General features: G+C 35.0%; 1 protein-coding gene across 1 annotated transcript in view; it reads right to left on the bottom strand.

Moving 5' to 3' along the window:
* Positions 1-20,866, bottom strand: part of LOC149778778 (26S proteasome non-ATPase regulatory subunit 5-like) — a 33,387-nt gene that overhangs the window by 8,540 nt on the left and 3,981 nt on the right. The window contains exons 3-6 of the mRNA XM_089939541.1: positions 17,861-17,993; positions 12,129-12,229; positions 9,043-9,295; positions 1,463-1,651 (exon numbers count right to left, since the gene is read on the bottom strand). Of these exons, the coding sequence (XP_089795667.1) occupies positions 1,463-1,651; positions 9,043-9,295; positions 12,129-12,229; positions 17,861-17,993 (676 nt within the window). The remainder of the gene's footprint in view (positions 1-1,462; positions 1,652-9,042; positions 9,296-12,128; positions 12,230-17,860; positions 17,994-20,866) is intronic.

The raw sequence follows: 20,866 nt of genomic DNA, 5'->3' as shown, positions 1-20,866 counted from the left end.
AAAAAATAATGTTTTCCTGGTACGAGGCAAATACAGATACATGTATTTAAAATTTCAGGAACCATGCCATGATCATATTAAATTTGAATTCATACGCAATCTTTTCCCCATAATGATAATACATTTTTTATACACTATTTCATGTACTTTGAACAAAAAATATTTATTCATGTGCGAATGAATATATGAAATTTTGGGAGCCACGCCAAGACCGCGTTATATCTGAATTCGCTTTATGACTGGGTTGCACTGTAGCTATTTTAGCATCAAAGAAATTCCACAAACCTTTATACTAATTGATTTCTTGAGTGAAACATCCAGACACATTGATCTTAAAATTATTACATTGTACAAATACTTATTTTCAAAAGGCAAGACCCTTCCTGACTAAATTTTGAAGAATAGTGAGCAAATGGCACATATAAATATACCCCTGCTTTTCCAACACCTTATGACAAAACAAATAATGAAGAGTAAATAGTTTAAAAAAAGGTCATAACTCGTGTGAAAATTTAGCAATTGGTCAGCATGCATATTTTTTGCTGATTTTCATAATACATACTCAGTTTGACATCACAATCCACTACAAACTACAACAGTTGTGCATGCACAATATTCTGACACACACTGCATTCAGCTGTAAGTCAAAACAGGCAACAATTCTAAGAAAGTGAGCATGAAGATGTATGGCCATAAATGATAACCTCTACATTCACAGCAATCCATAACAAAACTGCAACACAAGTTGCATTCACAAGTTTCTGTCTTACACTTTATTCAGCTGCAGGACAAAAGGGCAATAACTCTTAACAAAAAGAAATGCTCTATATGATTTACTGATTTACTGACTGAAGGGTGCTTGCAGACATTGATTCTTTGATTTATTGATATAAAATATGTTCCAATATGAATTTGTATGTTCAAATCACAAACTACAATGGTGCCATTTTCTTAGTGCTAATTTCTGCTGGGTGGTCATGGGACTGTTATTTGTCAATGTGGTCATTCCATTCCATTCATACCCAAAAGTTCAAGACCTTTGTCATGTAAATATCTAGTACTTCAAAAGAGTGGACATAAGTTGGTATCACCTTGCTGGGCTGACTGACATTAAATAATCATGTGCTATGTGATTTGCAATCATGCTTTTTTCAGTAATAATAAATAAAAGATTCTTTTGGAGATTGAAAAACTGTACATAAAAGCAAATAAAATGTTTACAACAAAATTACGGAATTAGTAATAGACTAGAAGTTAGTGGTGCAGTTAAAAAACCTGTACACTTGATGGAAAACCTATATGATAGGATGATATTGTATATTAAACTTCACACATTAAGTAACATTGTTAAAAAATATCAGGTTGCCTTAACAATTTTGATGCTGCCACCAGTGGGTGAAAACTGACACCTATGTGTCACCATTTAAAAGTGAGAGGGAAAAAAATCCAATATTTTACCAACCAAGCTTTTCTAGTGCTAGTTTTCCTTCCAAGGTGCTGCCTATTTGTCCCACAGTTTGAATAGCGACATTGCATAGTGATTGGTCTTTTGATGACAAGTTACCGAAGACAATTTGTACAAAGTTTCTGTTGTGACTGCAAACTTCTTTTGGATGAACTCTGGCAATACAACCAAAAAACTTCATCAAACCTGAAATATGGAAAACAGCATAAATAACAGGAATTTACTGACATATTTAAGTCATATGCTTTCAAAGCAGCTTAAATGGAACAATACTACAGTGGTTGAGGTAGGTTTTTCTAAATCTGCATGTGAAAAATGCATTGGCCTTGCAATTTCAGGTGCAGTTGTTATATCCATGCACTGGTTAGTCATAATAACCTGAAATCATGCTGTTCAACATGTGTCAAATTCAACAATCTTAAATATGCACAGAAACTTAAGTTTCTTACACTAATTTATATCTGACTTAAGTTTAGAGACCTACCAACTCTTATGATTTTGACACAAGTCTTATCAAAAAACACTAAAATTACAGACTTACAGAATGATAGCAAAAAGTATGGAAATATGATTTTTTTTTCTTCTTCTGCTTCTGGATAATTTTTGTACTGGTTCATCCCAGATCAGGATTTTCGTATTAGACTATGTGTTCAGATTTGGAGTTTCATCTTAGACTGAATGGATTTTGGTAGGGAACCAGACAAACTATACAGCGGTACCTCAGATACTTTAAACCTGCCTATTTTTGTTCAGGTGATGCGCACATCTGAGCTAGATCTGCATTTTTTGTTTTGTCATTCGGTCGTCTGACAATGTCTTCCAAACGAAAATGGATCAAAGGTGGAGAGGACAACCAGCCTCGTAAAAAGCTGAAACAGTGGTTGCAAAAGTAAAAAGCAGATTACTCAGATACTTGGTCATGCTTAGAAAAGAGTTAAAAAAAAAGGTGACCATTACATTTATTGAAAATTATGTTGTGTTGACTTGAACATTTCCCATAGTGGGCAAGATGACTGTTGCCACCACATTAATTCCAAAAAACATACAGGATATGTTGCAATGAAATCAAGTTGTAAGTCCCTGACCTCTATGGGATTTGGAGCTGTAGTGCCAGAAACTGAATTGAAGGTCATTAACACATTAACCCCTAGCGACAACTTTACGGGGCTGGAGGTAGTAGCCTGCTGCCGAGCTCTGTAGCGTCACGGTCATGCATGATACACTAACGTGGATGGTATTGTAGAAAGGTAGACAGATGTAGCTCTACAATGATACCAAATAATCTGGAATATCTAGTTGCACTACAAAATACAGATAGAAAAACCTCATCTTTTGGACCGGACTTTTTTTTACGCAAAATTCACCCGTGGTCGGAATCCCATTTTGTGTCCGGATTTGAGACTTTTTGGTCTCAGATCTAAGGCAAACTGGTATCAACTGCAAGCAGACAGATGAGCCTTTGCAAAAAGTAGGATAAGATGGGCATTTGGAATAAAGAGTGGTCTCCATATGAAAATAATGGCTCCGTTTAGGAAGAAAAAAAAAATAATCCAACTTTTAGTCTTCTGCTCATGCGCGAGTCTAATAGCCAACGAAAAACGATGTTTCTAACACAACTAGGCAGTATGTTATTGAAAGATGACCGGGGATTTGGTGTTTTCGAGTCTATTCAGAAATAGCTTTCAAAATGTGTTTCCTACTCGATTTTCAGGCAAAAATGGCAAAAACCTCCAGGGGTTAATGTGTTAAGGCCAAAGTTTATTTTAAAAATGTTTTGGTTGAGCATAATGTTGCAATTGCTGCATCTGACCATGCTTCTAAACTATTCAAGATCATGTTTCCCAAATCGGCAATAGCAAATAGTTATCAGTGTAGTGGAACAAAAACTACTGCTGTTGTATTACAACATTGCAAGTCAATACAGGAAGGCACTGTTAACAATATTTCCTCCCAGCCCTTCAGTATAGCATCTGATGGTAACAATGATTCTCAATGATTCTGTGAAGCTGTACCCAGTTACTGTTAGACATTTTGATAACACAGACGGGATTGTAACTAAAGTACTTATGTCAGTTTCAATATGTGATGGAGCCTCTACTGGGGAGAATATTTTCACATTTTTTGGATGATGATTTGAAAAAGAGAAACATAAGCTGGAAAAACTGTATTGCCTTTGAATAAGATAATACTTCAGTAATGACAGGTTGCAATAAAGGTGTATTTGTACATATAACTATGGTGAATCCCTCAGTGTATCTGAGTGGATGTTCATGCCATTTGATACATTTAGTAGCTAAAAAGGGGGCTGATGTGCTGCCTGTTAGTTTTGATGACTTATTAGTGGACATATATAACATGTATCTGGATAAAAGTGTGAATAGACAAATGGAACTGAAAGATCTTCAGACTCTTTGTTGGAAAGAACAGAGAAAAATACTGAAGCATTGTGTAACAAGATGGTTGTCTCTTGGTGAAGGTATAAAGAGACTGTTGGAACAGTGGGAACCCTTACAAACATTATTTTGGTAAAGAAGTCAAGAAACAATAGGTTAAAGGCAAAAAGAGTGAAAGCCAAAAGTAGGATGTCAGAGAAGGTGTCTAGTTCCAAGGATAAAGTTCTACATGTATCTAGTAATAAAGAAGGAAATGATGACAGTGCAGGTACATGCAGTAAAGCTTTGAACTGTAATAAATCTAGAAGTCAGGCTAGTACTATCCTCAAGTCTGCCTCAGCAGGAAGGACTTAGAACATAAAACACAGGATAGGTTCCTTAGAGAAACTTACAAAATCCAGTCACTGTTGAGGGAATATATATATATGCCAAGGAGCTTGTCTCAAAAGAATTTCCATAGAGCAAATTCCATGCCAGTCATTATTGGAGAGACAGTTTCATGAAAAGACATGGGTTTGTGCTCAGAAGCAGGACCTCTCTTGCCCAACGTTTACTCAAGGATTTGGAAGAAAACATTGCTTCGTTCCACAAGTTTGTGATAGATAGACGTGAGAAGGATGGATTTGACTTTAAGTTTATTATTAACATGGACGAGACACCGATGTACTTTGATCTTGTGCCAGGGAAAACGGTGGACATAGAAGGAATGAAAAGCAATCTGATTCACACAACTGAAGCGGAGAAGAGACACATTACTGTCATTTTAGCCATTGCAGTTTCTGGTGATGCATTATCCCCAGTGATTATTTTCAAGGAAAAGAGACATCTAGATCTGAAGGCACCAAAAGGGTGCATAATTGCAGTTAAAAAGAAAGCATGGATGGATGAAACGCTAATGCTGCAATGGATTGAAGAAATTTATTTGCTATTCACCAGAAGAGAGCGATCACTATTAGTTATGGACTCATTCTGCGCTCACTTCATTGATGACGTCAAGAAACAGTTGCGGTGCAGAAATGTTTTGCCAGCAATAATACCAGAAGGCTGCACATCCAAGTTGCAACCTCTTGATGTGAGCATCAATAAACCTGTCAAGAGCTACCTCCACTGCAGCTGGACAAAATACATCAGGGATGGTACAAATGCATTAAAATCATCTGATGAAAGCAGCAATGGATGGAACAAGACAGCCATCAAACAGACTGTATTCTACTGGGTTGTAAATGCCATGGACACATTGAAGGAAAAGCGCATAATGATAATGAAATCTTTCAAGGTGTATGGCATCAGTGTCAATCTGAGCGGAAGTAAAAATGCGCTGACAGAAATGACAAACAACTGAACAATATGGATGATGAAAGTGATGCAGAATTTGAGGGCGTTCGCCTAAAAAAGACTATGGACAAGCTACTTGAAACAGAATAATATATTACAGCATTAAATCATATTTCTTTTCATTCTTTGATATTGCTATTTATTGCGTATGGCTTAATAAAAAAATGTTTATCTATCTATCTATCAATCTTACTGCATACATACATGCATATATATATATAAATATATACATACATAAAATTAAGAATTTTAAATTATATTAGTTCATGATCACATTAAATAATTGGCGACCAAATGAAACAAACTTTGTATCAGTTAAATTAACTGCAAATATGCTGTGCATTTTACATTAAAACAATGCAGCAGATCTTCCTAGATTGTGTCCAAAAACATACATTGTAGAAATTGTTTTAGCAGAGCAACATCCGAAAACTAACATGGCATTTAAATATATTTCCCCCCAAAAACTGTGTCCCAAAACATACGGTAAATTCAGAAAAAAGAAAATACTTGGCTGAAAGTAAGCTATATAAAAGTAGCCTTTGTCAATTCTATAAAGATGTAAGGGACTATTACACAACTGTTTGTGATTATATTGTTGTCAATTCTATAAAGATGTAACGGACTATTACACAACTGTTTGTGATTACATGGTTAAGAGGTTTTCCTTGAATAATGAATTTCTGAAACAGTGCAGCTGCTGATGTGTCAATAAGAATGATGAGTGAGTTTAGCAGTGTGATGTATTTCCCATCAAGATTTATGCGTATGGAACCCAAAGAAACCAAACGGTGTGACAACTTGGAAGCAGAGTTTTTGAATTACCTGAGATCTTAAACACTAAACGAGTTGACAAGCAATGGGATCTTATTAGTAAACTCCAGGATGCTAATGGCCAGTTCAAATATAAATTGTTGTCCAGCATCATAAAGAATACACTTATTGTTCCTCATTCAATTGCAGGCTGTGAGAGGGTGTTCTCATTTGCTGCAAAAAAATCACTCAAAATCCAGATCATCTATGATACCCTGGAAGCAACACTATTCATGACAGTGAAGATGTGAGAATGCTTCAAAATGGAGTTTGACCAGACGTTTCTTAGAAAGTGCAAAAGTACCACGTACCAGTTACATCAGTTGCCATATATTGTAAGTTACAACATGGATATAAACTGTACTGATTACTAAAATTTTACTTTTTGCCAGTACTTAATAGTTTTTACACCTTACTGAAAATTGGTCCAACTTATTGAAAAATTTTGAATGACTTACTGAGAATGTCTCTTTAGGGCTGGCAGGTTTAGTATTGCTAATAAGATATAAATCTAATACAGACTTATTTTACGAGACTAAAGTGTAACAGGACTAATGAGATATTGGTCTATTGCAGCACTAATTTTATGACCTAAAGTTCTGCAAGACTAACGAGACATGGATCTGTTGCACTACTGATGTTAAGAGACTAAAGTTTAACAAGACTAACAAGGCACGAGTCTAAGAACTAAATTTTTGCAAGACTAACAAGATGGGTCTATTGCAGGACTGACGACTCTAATGCAGTACTGATTTTAAGATACTGGTTCTAAATACTGCAAGATCAATACATATTTGCTGCTTGTTTTTATCTATTATCTAGAAAATTTGTACAAAACACAAAACCTTAGTAAACACCAACTTTAGTCATTCCACTTAACACTTTCAACAATTATATTTGAGGATACAATAATGTATAACAAAGTTCAATTATTCTTTTATATAACCGGATATAGCAGTCACACATTGAATAAATAATGATTATGTTTAGTCTAAAACTAAAGCATGCGTACTGCAAACTTTAGTTTATTGTCAAATCCATAATACATTTTTTTCAGCAACAAGTGAAATCTCTGTTTTTCTGTGCATGTAAAGAAACACAGAAAAATGTGTTAGTATGAAGAAAACAAAGGCACAACAAACACAGATTTATCAATTATTGCAACCTCCTATGATATGAGACTGATAATACCATAAACAAGCAAAGTCACTCAAAGGGATTAATGCTCTACTGGCAGAAAAGAATTTGCAGATAAGACAATTTCTTCTTTTTAATTGAAGAGTGCTGAAACCATCTCTGATATTTTTAAGTAACAAGACTGGACAATTAGCCATTGTGGCAGCCTTATTGCATGCAAGATCAGCACCATTTTCCTTTAGAACAAATTGCACACAGTAAGAAGGCTTTTGGTGAAAACCTGATGTTGATATGACAAGCCATTCAGGCGAATTAGCGATTTCCAATAACCTCCTCGTGACAGTCATATTTCGAGTCAGAATGGCACCATTTTCATTCAGGACCAACTAGATCTCTTAATTAGTGAAAACCCCATATCAATATGAGTTTCCATTTATTACGAGAAGCAATAGTAAAATTTTCATGATGGCTGTCAGACTGGCACATCTGGTGGAACTGAGTTGTGGTAAGATTTTTAAGATGCTGTGACATGGCCATACTGTATATCACATTGGTAAATTTTTTATCTAAGACAAACTAGACTTCCAGAGAAACCCCATGGTGTAGCAAGCTGCTATGGTAGCTATATTGGCACAATTTTCATTTGGAACCAACATTACTTCAAAAAGTCTTTTTAGTGATGACCTCATGCTGATATGACTTTCCAATAACAAGATTTTCAAGATGTTGCTGTGGTGCAGGTGGCACCATTTTTATTTATGATCAACTAGACTTCATAAAAAAATCTTTAAGTGAAAACCAAATGCTGATATGACTTTTTGTTCAGGGGAAGAAGCAATCAAACAAATAACCATAATGGACACATGGGCAGCCATTATGAAGGCTTGATTGGGACTAGCTAATTTAGGGCAAACAAGATATCAATCAAAGCCTTTTAGTGATAAACTCATCTTGTTGTGACCATTCATTCAGGAGTAGCAATGAGAAAACAGCTACCATGATGGATATACAAAACATCAGATCACTGCCATTTTCATTTAAAACCAACTAGACATTAAAAGAAATCCTTTATCAAAAACCTCATTTCAATATGTATTTAGTGGGACAAGGAATAACAACATTCAAGATGGCTTCCCTGGCAGCCATTATGAACCTCTGACTGGTAATATAACATTAAGGACCAACAATACAAAAAATCTTCTAGTCAATCACCCATGCTTATATAACCATCCATTAAGAATTGGTAGCCATAATATGATTTTCAAGATGGCTGCTACAGTGGCCATATTGGATGTCCATACAGAACCATTTTCACTAAAAACCAACCTGACATCATAAGGGCTGTTCCATTAAATCATACATAGGACCAAAGTTTTAAAAAAATACATGCCAGAGTACTTTGATTCACAGAGTTCATATTAAAATGATAAGAAAATTCTAAATTGCATCAATGGGTGAGTACTGCATTTTAAAAGTGCCTTCCCTGGGTCTATTGTATTTTTAATGGAACATCCTTAAGAAGTCTTCTGGTGAAAACCTCATTTTGATACGAGTATCCATACTGGATGCCTGAGCAGCACCACCTTAATTTAGGATAGCTAACCCTTGGGATAAATGTGTGTGTAAAGTTTCATGGCAACCCTTGAAGTAGGTTGGGAGGAGCAGTGATAACAACTTTGTGCTAATGGACAGGTAAGATAACAGGCATTCTATAAGTTCCCCTGATTTATAACCAATACAGCTAAATATCATTTCAGAATATTTTAAATGTGAATGTAGTCCAATGTTTTTACCAGGCTTAGAAAATTACAAGTTGAAAAAGATGACATAAAGTTTAATTACTGAAACCAAACAGTCTATAAAAAACAATGAGACAGCTTTAAGCTTCATGATTCTTACCTGGAATCAAGATTCCTGCCAATGGGTCACTTTCAAATACAGATATCATTCTACTTAATGTCCCCACAATTCCCTGTTGGTCCAGGTAAAGCAGCCCATGGTCTGTCAAGGCAAGATCAGACAGGTATTCCAGACAATTTAACTGCAGCAAAACATCATCTTGCTGAAGCTCATTAACAATCTGGATCAGTAGTCCCACTTCAGAACTCCGCTGTAAGCCAATTATTGATGCTTTGCTGATTCCTATGATCACCTGAGAATAATAAAAAATATACATACATGTGAAATATTATGAATGATATAACAAAATGTAGTAACTATTAAAATCTCACAGATTTTGTACAAAATTTGTATAATTAAAAGATTATAGGTACTGGATGACTAATTATTTTACAGTCATAGAACCAATCTGCTGGTGAGGTAATAAAAAATAGAGTACTAAATATTTTAAGATGTATCCCAAAAAATTGGATAGTAAATGAATTAATTTAATTTGCATTAATAATTTCATAAACTATAATCTATACATAATAGTAAACAACAAAATATTTAGCTTTATTTTGATATATGGCATTTAATTTCATGCTGACAAAACAGCAAATGACCTCTTGGAATGGGACTGTTATCTGGAGTAGATCATGCGGTCACCCTGTTTCATAGCATGAGGCCAAAAATATTGCCATGAAACACCTGTTTTTCAAAGCTGAAACATTTGTTCAAAGGGAAAGCATGGGTCATTTGTATGCCAATCTATTATACAAATTATATGTATTTTTAATATATAAACTAAGTTTTGTGGAAAATTAATTAGTTATCCTATCCATATGTTAATGTTTAACTAAATAAAGATTACATCAGTAAAACTGGGTCTGTGTAACCATGTTAAATTCAGGCAACTCTGGGTTATTACATGAATGTATGATTTGTTTAAGATTTTTTCCATATGAAGCAAACAAAATGTCAGAAAAGGAAAGCATTAATAAACGATTCTTTACTATAAAAAGGAAGAGCTCACAAGTTAACCATTTCACATTTTTTTGTCTTCTTTGGGCTACTGAATTTAATCTGGGCTACCAAACTGCCATGTGGTCACCTACATGCATTGTAAAATGACACTATATACTGGGTGACACCAAGATAATTTTGTTTTTACATTTGCAAAATCAATGTCAATGACTCTGTGTTTTTTCCAGCTTTCCAAGACATGGGACCCTCAGGGTCACCTTGGGTGAACTGTATAGGACGTCATTACTATTAGCATGCCCATCACACTTCTCTCTTGATACTTCACACACAACAGAGGAAAAATACAGACCACAGTTTATGTATGAAATAAATTACCATGGGACTGCTGAAAAATTAAGAAATGGACAGACATCAGTAGAGGAGGGGATAGTTAAATGGTTGAAGACTCATTTTATAATTCATTCATTGTGAATATTTGTAAAGAATAGCTTTTTTTCTAATGAAGTTGTTTGCTTTTTGTATAGTTTATCTTTATTTTCAAGATATCCAATCTCTGGAAGATCATTAAAAACAATACTCCATGAAGTTTCAATATACATCATGTGTACAAACGAAAGCATTGGGTATTAGGTCACTGTTTTTTGCATATGAATGTGGATATTTTCTAGTGTCGTTGATTCAGAACCAAACTGATGGACATATAATTTGAGAAACAAAAAAATCAAAACTTGATCTTTTATTACTCTTCAATGCAAATTATAGCAAAATTTCTGCTCATCCTTGAACAAACCTCTGAGTGCTAGTTCGAGAATTTTAAATTCAATATAAACATTGAAACTGCTCCTCCATCATAAACATTATCTCTCTGTTCCCTTCCTATCCTCAATCACATCTACAAATGAGTTGGATAAGCCACTGATTAATATTGGGTACTTTCATAATGTTAGTTATGTGATAATATATAAAAATGTTTGACTGCTCAACTGAAATGAGTTGACTCCACACACGGCTGACCATTAGCTATTAGAAAAGACAGGATCTGCATGCTGTTTAATTATTAACATTCTCACTGATCAATATTCTGTAACATATTGTTAATTTACATCGTCCTGTAAATTTCATGTTCATTCAAATTTTCAGTCACTAATTGCCATTTTTTATGGACAAAGAGTGATACATTAAGGTTTAAAAAAGCCAATTTTGGTCACAACTTTGTTCACATTCAGGAAATAGTGACCTATTTTGGGAGTTTTATTTATAACAAAACAAATGTGACCCACACCTGGCTTCACCACCAACCCCTGATTTATAAGCGGGTTTGCAAGTTATCTGGGTGGGCTAAAATGAGTGAGCGATGTATTGTGTTATTTCATCACCACAATCATGAACTTTTACATCCCATTTTTTTCAATTACTACAGTGATTTCCTACTAGAATATCTTCTGTTCTTTTCCAATAAAAGAATTTATGTAGATAAATATTGAAACAACATAGAACCCCTACTTAAAATCATTACAGGCATGGACAAGATTATAACACAATTTCATTTGTCTGTTTGGTCCTTTTAAAGTCAACGTTTTAATTTGAGATCATTAGCAGTATGACTATTCCATCATTCTGTGCATTCTTTTACCTAACTGACCAAACTATCACAGAAGCTGTGGCAGTAATCCTATTTAATAATTTCTCAGGGTCTCTAAATACATAAAAATATATACTCACTTATACAATGAGTCCAAAAGTAAAAACAACATAAACCTTGATCTGCTACTGCATGACAAGCTGGCAGATGAAGGTATATGTGTTTGTTTTGCTGATTACTCAGAACAAACTTCTGAGACCAAGATCAATCAGCCATTTATGCAATGGCAGATCTGGGTCAGTGCAGTTTGCAGGTGGACTTGACTTATAAGTGCGTATATACAGTAGTACTTGCAATTGTAGTCCAACACTGATTTTGGACCTGAGTCTACTCTGAACTATGCCCGAGACACAGTAATGTTTCTACTTTCAGTTCATGTATATGAAGGATTATTGTTAAGGAAGCAGAACTTGAATTTAAATTTCAATTTTTGGGAAAGTTTTAGAGACCCTTAAGATGATAAAATAGCTAGAATTACCTCATAAACTCTGAACCTGATGGTGTCATTCACTGTTAATACATCTGACAGAACTTGTTGAGAATCAATGTACAGGGCATCAAGTCCAACGCTTGAAAAACCTGTTGAGAAAAGGAATTATGAGTAGGCTTGTCATTTTTATTATTAAAGTTTATTAAGCTGTCAACCTGCCAACAATTTTGCTGAAATTCTCCGAGAAAGATAGAGAAATTATTGATAACCACGCCATTTTTGGGGAATGAAATGAAGTGGATTATTTAACTTAATCAAGAGGTGAAGTTTCATGGATAGGATGAAGAACATGGCTGCCAAAATTCGCTGAAATCATCTAATTCTAGCCATTAATGTGTCAGAGCTGACAAGATTCAAACTGAACTGGGACTTACCTTTCATGTAGCTCAGACTCTACCAAATGTAAATATGTTTCCTATTAACTGTTCACTCTAAGAGATTTAAAATAAACTGAAGTTCTATGAAGCTCTGACTCATACTTTTTCTGGATTTTCCAAATATATTGCAATATACATCACAATAACACTGTCCTGTATCAGAATGAACCACAATATGACACCTCTGGCAATACCCTGCTCTCATCATCATCATCATCAGTCTCATGACCTAGTGTGGTCGTTGAGGCACTGTGCTGCTGAACATCTGACCAGTTCCCTCCACTTTTCTCGATCATGTGCCAATGCCTGTGTCTCCACAAAACTTTTCCTGGTCCATTCTGTGATGTTGTCAGTCCACTTTTTTCTCTGTCTACCTCTCCTTCTGCCACCCTGGACGTTGCCCTGCAGGACTGTTGTGGATAGACTGTTGGCTCTAGTGACATGGCCATACCATTTCAGCTTTCTCTTTTTGACGGTGGTGAGGAGGTCCTCATATTGGCCTACTTCACGCCTGATGGTGTTACGCACTTCTTCAATTGTGATGTGGTCCATGTAAGAGATGCCAAGGATGGTTCTGTAGCATCTCATTTCAAGTGACTGGATTCTTCGTTGTAATTCTGCTGTCAGGGTCCATGCCTCACATGAGTACAAAAAGACTGAGATGACTAGAGCTCGCAATAGTCTGATTTTAGATTTCAGACAGATATTCTTGTCTCTCCAGATGGGTCTTAGCTTTGACATGGCTGCCATTGTTTGTGCTGCTCTTGACAAAATTTCTGCTCTTGATCCCTCTTCAGTGATTATGGAACCAAGATATTTGAACTGGCTCACCGTTTCCAGTTCATGTCCTCTGACTTTAATCTTGGCTGAGATTTGTTTGCCACTATTTGTCATCAGTTTTGTCTTCTCAGCGCTTATCTCCCTGCTCTACTAATAACAATGATAACAAGAATGGCACTGAAAAAGTCCAAGTCCCAATAAGGGTAAATCCCCAGACACCAAAACCTTACTCAATATTAAAAACCATTAAAGTCATCTATATATGGATAGAGACTGCATCTAAATTTCAATAGCCATGCTGTCACAGAATAAGGCAAGAAATAACTTGGTTTTGCCCTAGAACGATTTGATCATTTTCATCGTACATGCATACAACTTTACCTAGGGTGGATAATTGTTTTTCTAGGTAAGCGACTGAACTAGCATGTATCTCGCCGTAGATCGCTTGCCGTGAGAGACACAAAAACACGGTATGAATGTGTATTTTACCCTTTTTAATACTCATTCTCCTGTAGATTTAAGGCGAGTTTCTTCGCAAATGGACAAACTGGTCTTTTGGATCTTGTCAAGGAGTGTACGTTCTCCGTTTTTGTTCTAAAGCCAAAGGGGTAAGTGTTATATTTTTATTTTATTTGATATGTGAAGCATATTCAGTTTTAATGTCGTAGCATGAAATGTTGACTTTAACACTAAGCGTATTCGGAATGTTGAACTTTTGAATTGTTACAAGTTGCTATTAAGAATTTAATTTAGTAGCATGTATCTACAGAGTTTAATTCCATACCTGTTATTATGACCAGTTTGGTTTTATTGTAGCTGTCTGTGCGTATGTGTGTGCCTGTATATTGTAGCTGGTTGTGAATCATACGGTCAGTACAAATGACTGAGTCACGAGTCATATGTTTGTTTCAAGTGATTATGTTGTTTCAACTGAGCACAACTGAACAACTTTCATTATGTGAGATTATGTGAATCTCACTTTCATTAAATGAGATTACATGAATCTTACTTTTATTACATGAAATTGGGGCCCAGAGTGGCCGAGTGGTCTAAAGCGCTCTCCGTATCGGATCACTGCCATCTCACCTCTGCCTGCGTAGGTTCGAGTCTCGGATTCGGCCAATGGGGGTATGTGAGAAAGCTTGCCAGTAGCTTCTCGAGGGTCAGTGGTTCTTTCCGGGGATTTCCTGGGTTCTTCCTCCACCATTAATACTGGCCGCCATGTATAGCCTATCTTGTGCTGAAAAATGGCATTAAACCCTACAACAACAACAACATTACATGAGATTATATGAATCTCATATTCATTACATGAGAATATATGAATCACATTTTTGTTTTCCCATTTGTGAATGTTTTTGTAAAGTAAACGAATGAGTTGTGTGTTTAGAGCGTGAAAGAATCACACTGTATTTGTAGAGTACAGTGGAACCCTGCTATAACGCAACAAGTGGGGTCAAAAAAATTGGATTGCGTTAATATCGGGGTCACGTTAATGCGGGGTTTTACAGTATTTTACTTTTTTCAGAGAACAACTCATTGGCACATATACGTGTATTCATGACTAATGTATATGATGAATAGGGTATCAACACCGTTTACTACTGTGCCATTGTGGCATGCAGTTCATCCATAATGCATGTAATTCCATTGAAAAATTGCACAGATTTACAATATTCAATTATTCTGTCCCAGATCATTGTATCTGAATACAATGGCTAATATACAGCATGAACAAAGTATCAACACCGTTTACTTGCTGTCTGACATCGTACCATCAGGGCTTGCAATTAATCCATGATATATGTAATTCCATTGCGAACATTGCATACATATTTAAACTATTCAATAATTTTGTCACACATCATTATGTGTCTGAATTCAATGGGAAAAATTAACAGCAAAATTAGGTTAAAAAAGATGAAGCATGTGTACGGTTCATTACGTTCCAGGGTATATAAAAAACAGTGTCTGTACAAATTTCATACTGCTAAAATTTTCTCATATGCGTTTCCATGTACATTTATCCATTGCAAATTTCCAATAATTAATGCTTGTACGCATATTTGTTTGAATGACTACAGCAAGAATAATTAATAATCAACACATGCTTTCAGTGTGCACATAACTTTTACTTCAGATTTTGTGAATATCAATGGAAACATGTGAAAACCACTATACTAATCATTGCGCAAAGTGCAGAGAATGACTTGCGTTTGTGAACTTACTTTTCCAAAATGTTAAAATATTTTATAAAAAATAGAAAATGATTAATGAGTTCATAAACAAACAACATACCCATGTAAAACCAGAGAACTAAGTGTGCAGTAGGCCTACAATGGCCATGAGTCACTTTAAAAAAAAATTCTAAGCTAAACGCATGTACAATTTCATACCCTTTCAATTTCCAGCCAATAAAGCGGACATTATTTACTGGTCAACTGATTGCGTCTAATAATATCGCCAAGCCCAGTAATGTTGTGGCTTTCGTTTTTTTATGTTTATTAAATTGTGAGAATCTTTAATCAACCACCGCATTGTCTGCTGCTTGGTTGTTCTGCAGTTAAAGAAGAAACACGTTGGCTTTTGTTTGAGTAGCGATTGTATACAGAATTAAATGAAGACATTCACAAAGATGACTTACTGGCTTTACACATGGATCAGTAATAAGTAACATTTCCAATAATGTTTATTTTGGAATAACACTTCAAGAACCTGATGACATTGTTAAATTTCAGAAGCTACATCACGATTGTATATTAAAATTCATAAGCAAACTTTTCCTCAAAATGATAATAAACATTTTACACATTATTTCTCTTACTTAAAACAAAAATTCATCTTGGTATGAGAAAAATACATGTACACATATTTAAAATTTCAGGAACCATGCCATGATCATATTACATATGAATTAATAGGCGAACTCTTCCCCAAAATGATAATAAATGTTTTGCACACTATTTCTCGTACTTCAAAAATTTCTCGATACAAGAAAAATACATGTACATGTATTTAAAATTTCAGGAACCACGCTATGATCATATTATATTCGAATTCATACACCACTTCTTCCCCAAAAATTATAATACATTTTTTAACAATATTTCACATACTTGGACAAAAAAATATTTTTTCATGTGTGAATGAACATACAAAATTTCTGGAGCCATGCCCACGTTATATCCGAATTTGTGTTACTGCTGGGCACATTATGGCAGGGTCGCACTGCATATACATATTTTTATTAATTCATTTCATAAACTTCCATCACATTGTGTTGTGTTGTAATTTGATCCAAGCATCCATTCAGGTCTATCCTGTTACACCTGGCCAAGCAATTTTCTCTATAACTTTGTTAACAAAGTTGGCACTGGAAAAACCTAAACAAAAGAAAAATATTGCAATGGAAGCTCCCTCTGTACTTTATAAATATTTTCATGCTTCTCCCACCTTCCCCAGAAATCATGTGGCTGCATTCAGGATTCAAAGTTTTTGTGGTCATTAGTTTTTCCTCCAGAACACCACACCAAATATGATCTTCCTCCCTTGATCAGCTAGCATCAATCGGTATAGATGGAGTTCAGAATACAATGTTGAAAATATGACAATCGACCCTTAGCATTTCCTCATTGTTCTAAAACATTGTGCCAAACATCATCACTCTCTATTAATCGGTGTGGACAGAGCACATTTAAGAAAAATTTGCATTCTGATAAAAAAATATTTATCTAGAGAATAGAATGTAAAACAAATTGTCTTGTAAAAAATTATTCCAAGTAGTGAAAAATTAATCAAGTTAGGTGAAATCAATAGTGAAGTTTTTACATTCCAGGCCATTGGTCTATTAATAGCACACTTGGATCTAACTTATAAGTGTGTATATATTGTATTCCTTCACAAAATATTTGAAATATGTTTCTAACAGCAAGCAAAGTAATGTACAACAAGAATAAATATTACTTACAGTCTGCAAACAATACACTGAAATATGCTGAACAACTAATTAGGAATTGGACATTTGTTTAAAATCTTTTTTTAATCCATTAATGGGATCTGTTTCAGTTAAGTTGGAAAAGTGTTGGACTTGTAATCCAAGGGTCACATGTTTGATAAATGCCCATGCAAGCCAGTCATTTGCCTCCGTGTCCCTGTGAAAGGCATTTAGGTCCCATTTCAATGGCATGATAGTGCATATAATGTCTTAAAAGTGCCACTAAGACCCACAAAACAAACATAAATCCATTAATAAACTCTGCATTCAACCCTTTTAAAGACTAAAGGGGACCTTTTCAATAAAAAAGATGATAGACAATGTGTTCTCAAATCTATTATGAAGAATTCTGGCTTGAGAACATGATATAACTTATGGAAATAAAGAATACAGTGTAAACATATTTACTTTCTTTTATATTTTATATTTTGAATTTTTTAAAATGTCAATAACACACATTTGAGAGAATAAATTTTGTCATGCTATGCTACTATATACACTTACAACGCTATCTAAGTTTTTATGAGAAAAACACTGGGGCAGGAATAATAAAAAATGCTTTAACTCACCTATCGATATGAGAACCTCTCCTGCATTTTTAGCCACCTCCAGACTGTCATCTGCTAAACATCTGACCACCTGCTGAACAATGTCCACACTCTGTACCAGTTCCTCTATCGCCTCCTGACTCACACGGCATATCTGGAAGGGAAATTCAAAGACGGTTATTTTCATGATTTTACAATATACTTAAGTTCTGTTACCAGGAGTTAAATTAATTTTCATTTTTCGAAGTCCTGACTTCTCCTGTAATTAATTCTAACTGACAGGAATACCTAGATTACCTTAATTACAAACAGGTATAAACAGTTAATCAACAGACCCAAGAAGCATTTTCTTTTGTTCTTAGTGTTCAAAACTGTACCTAAAATGCCACATTAACCTGGTAGTTTGAATTAACCCCAGCAACAAGTACCACATTTGCCAGCTTATAAGATATGTGGAGAATAAGCTGAATTGGCTAATTTTGTAAATTTTCCTTCCTTCATCGATATATAAGCCAATGCAGAGCATAAGATGAGTCTAGATCCATACCTTGACATTGTCTTTTTCACCAGTAACATCCGGTTTCATACATATTAAATGTATCACTGTATGTTATTACAGATTACTGGCAGTCAGGAGATTTTATCACTGATTCTAACATGCTTTTTCCAGTTTTGTTTTGAAGAGAGAGGCAGTTATTCTACTGCAGTTTTCTTCATGCACCTCATGATAAAAATAAAATATACCCTGATCAAAGATTTCAGCCCTTCATGCTATTTTACCCCTTATTGCCCCTGTTTAGATGAAGCTTTTGTCTAAGAGAGAAAACAGTTATAAAATAAAATAGTAAATAATACAATACATAACATACTCCTTCAGTGTCAAAGGTACATAACTCAAATTTAAATATTCACAATATTTATATCCTTAGAGACTCCATTTGTGTTAAATCCCAAGAATGACTGTTTCGCATGATGTGTTATTTTCTTTGCAGGTACAATGACCTTTCCCTTCCCAACAAACAAGATTACCCTTTATCAGTAAGTACATTTACACTTCCTGTGGTTAGGTGGCATTTGAATTGATCTTTGCTCATGCTAGTTGTTACTTTGAATTTCTGACATTTCATTTTGATAGAACAAAAGGAGTCACTGGTTGAGAAACTGACATGAGTAAGCGCCTGCCATTGCCTGTCATTAAAAGGTATCATATTCACAATACCCTATTGGTAGTCTCATTTCCCGATTGGTAACCCGACTAATCTGACCTTGTCTGCTGAAACGTGCCCTCAAACAAGTGTCAGCTGGAATGACCTGGCTAAAGTTGTAGCATATTTAATTAGCATGTAGATAACACTGCAAACCCATCTGGCTCTTGGGACAATGGATATCATAATTAAAACTAGAAGGAATTTTTTATTTAGTGGTATTAATTGATAACAGAATATAGTATAGTAAAACCTGTCTTGAGAGACCTCTGCTATGAGAGACCATGTTTTGAAAGACCAGGATCTCCGTGCACAGATTTACTGATTTTATAGTCTTATTACCTGTTATGAGAGACCAGCTGTCTTGAGAGACCAAATTTTTTTGGCAGAAGAGGCAGTCTTTCAAGACAGGTTCTACTGTGTTGTCCTTGGAAATGAGTAAGGTCATAATCGTCAGGTAACTGAACAATACAGATGAAAATCATCCTGCAACCTCCCTGCCTCATACTGGGTCATATTTTTTATCATGTGGTGCAAGAAGAAAAATGTGATGGAATATCTATGTCACTGTCATGGTTATTCATTTTCTAACTTGTCTTTTCTAATATATGTGATAAAATTTAAACAACATTTATTACTAGGGCATGCTGCATTAGAGCAATTGCATAGGATGCATGTGAATTTAATAGTGACAATCATGTAAATATTTACAAATCCTTCTGAGTGTTGGGTCCTATATTTTTGTGCATGATCTCTTTCCCAAAATGATAATTATGCTCTACATATAACTTTTTTGTACTTTAGAAAAACATATTTATTTTTTACATACAGTAAATTACATCACAAATCACAAAGAGATGTGACATACATAAGTTGATTCAGAGTATAACATGAAGCTCAGACCTCCTGGTAAAAAAGTACCAACTTTAGACAGGCAATTAACAGTAGCTGTAAAGTTGAGATTGCTTATCCATAACATCAGTGACCACAGGTCTGCACAGAGGAACATCATTGTTTGAAGACAGCTACGGATACACTATCATGTACAAGTTGTTTCAAATCAGTCTGGGCCTAGTGGTTAGAGCGTCCGCCTCGGATGTGGGAGGTCCTGGGTTCGATCCCCGGCAGAGTCATTCCAAAGACTTACAAAAATGGTACTAACAGCTGCCTCGCTTGGTGCTCAGCATTAAGAGGTTAGTGTTAGGACTGGTCAACCTGGTGTCAGGATAATGTGACTGGGTTGGACAACATGCTACATGTCTGCAGCATGATGCTCCAGTGCTAGACATCACTATAAACTGCCACACTGCAGACATTGTTGCGATATGACTGAAAAATTGTTAAAGCTTTGTTAAAAATCCAAATCACACACATACACACTCTCAAATCAGTCTGGAAATACTTTTGATTTTGTCATTTTCAGGTTAAGTTTGCTTGTTCATGTGGCAGACAAAGTATTTTTACCTATTATTGTACAATGTAATCTATATATCAGTTGAAATTAATTACAGTGTATAGTTTATACTGTACTCATTTCAAGTCATATCACCAAATATCATGACATAATGACCCACATAAAACTTAAGTGCCTTGTGATACTTCCCATTTTAATTATTCATTGGGAATGTGGATTTTCAAGTCAGAGCCAAATAAAACACAAAACTTGATTAAAAAACTTATATACATACAAAGTATTTCTATCAGAATGGAACCGAGAGCCCGTTCTAACCAGAACATTGCAAGGAAATCTTTTATTAATTTTTTATATTAAAAAAAACATTATCAATAGCAAGAAAAAAGTACACTTGTATTCAGGTCCAAA

Source organism: Sinohyriopsis cumingii, chromosome 17 (assembly GCF_028554795.1).
Source record: "Sinohyriopsis cumingii isolate HCF-2022 chromosome 17, ASM2855479v2, whole genome shotgun sequence".
Lineage (NCBI taxonomy): Eukaryota > Metazoa > Mollusca > Bivalvia > Unionida > Unionidae > Sinohyriopsis > Sinohyriopsis cumingii.
Note: the sequence above shows the minus strand (reverse complement) of the source record. Positions and strands in the feature narration are given on the sequence as shown.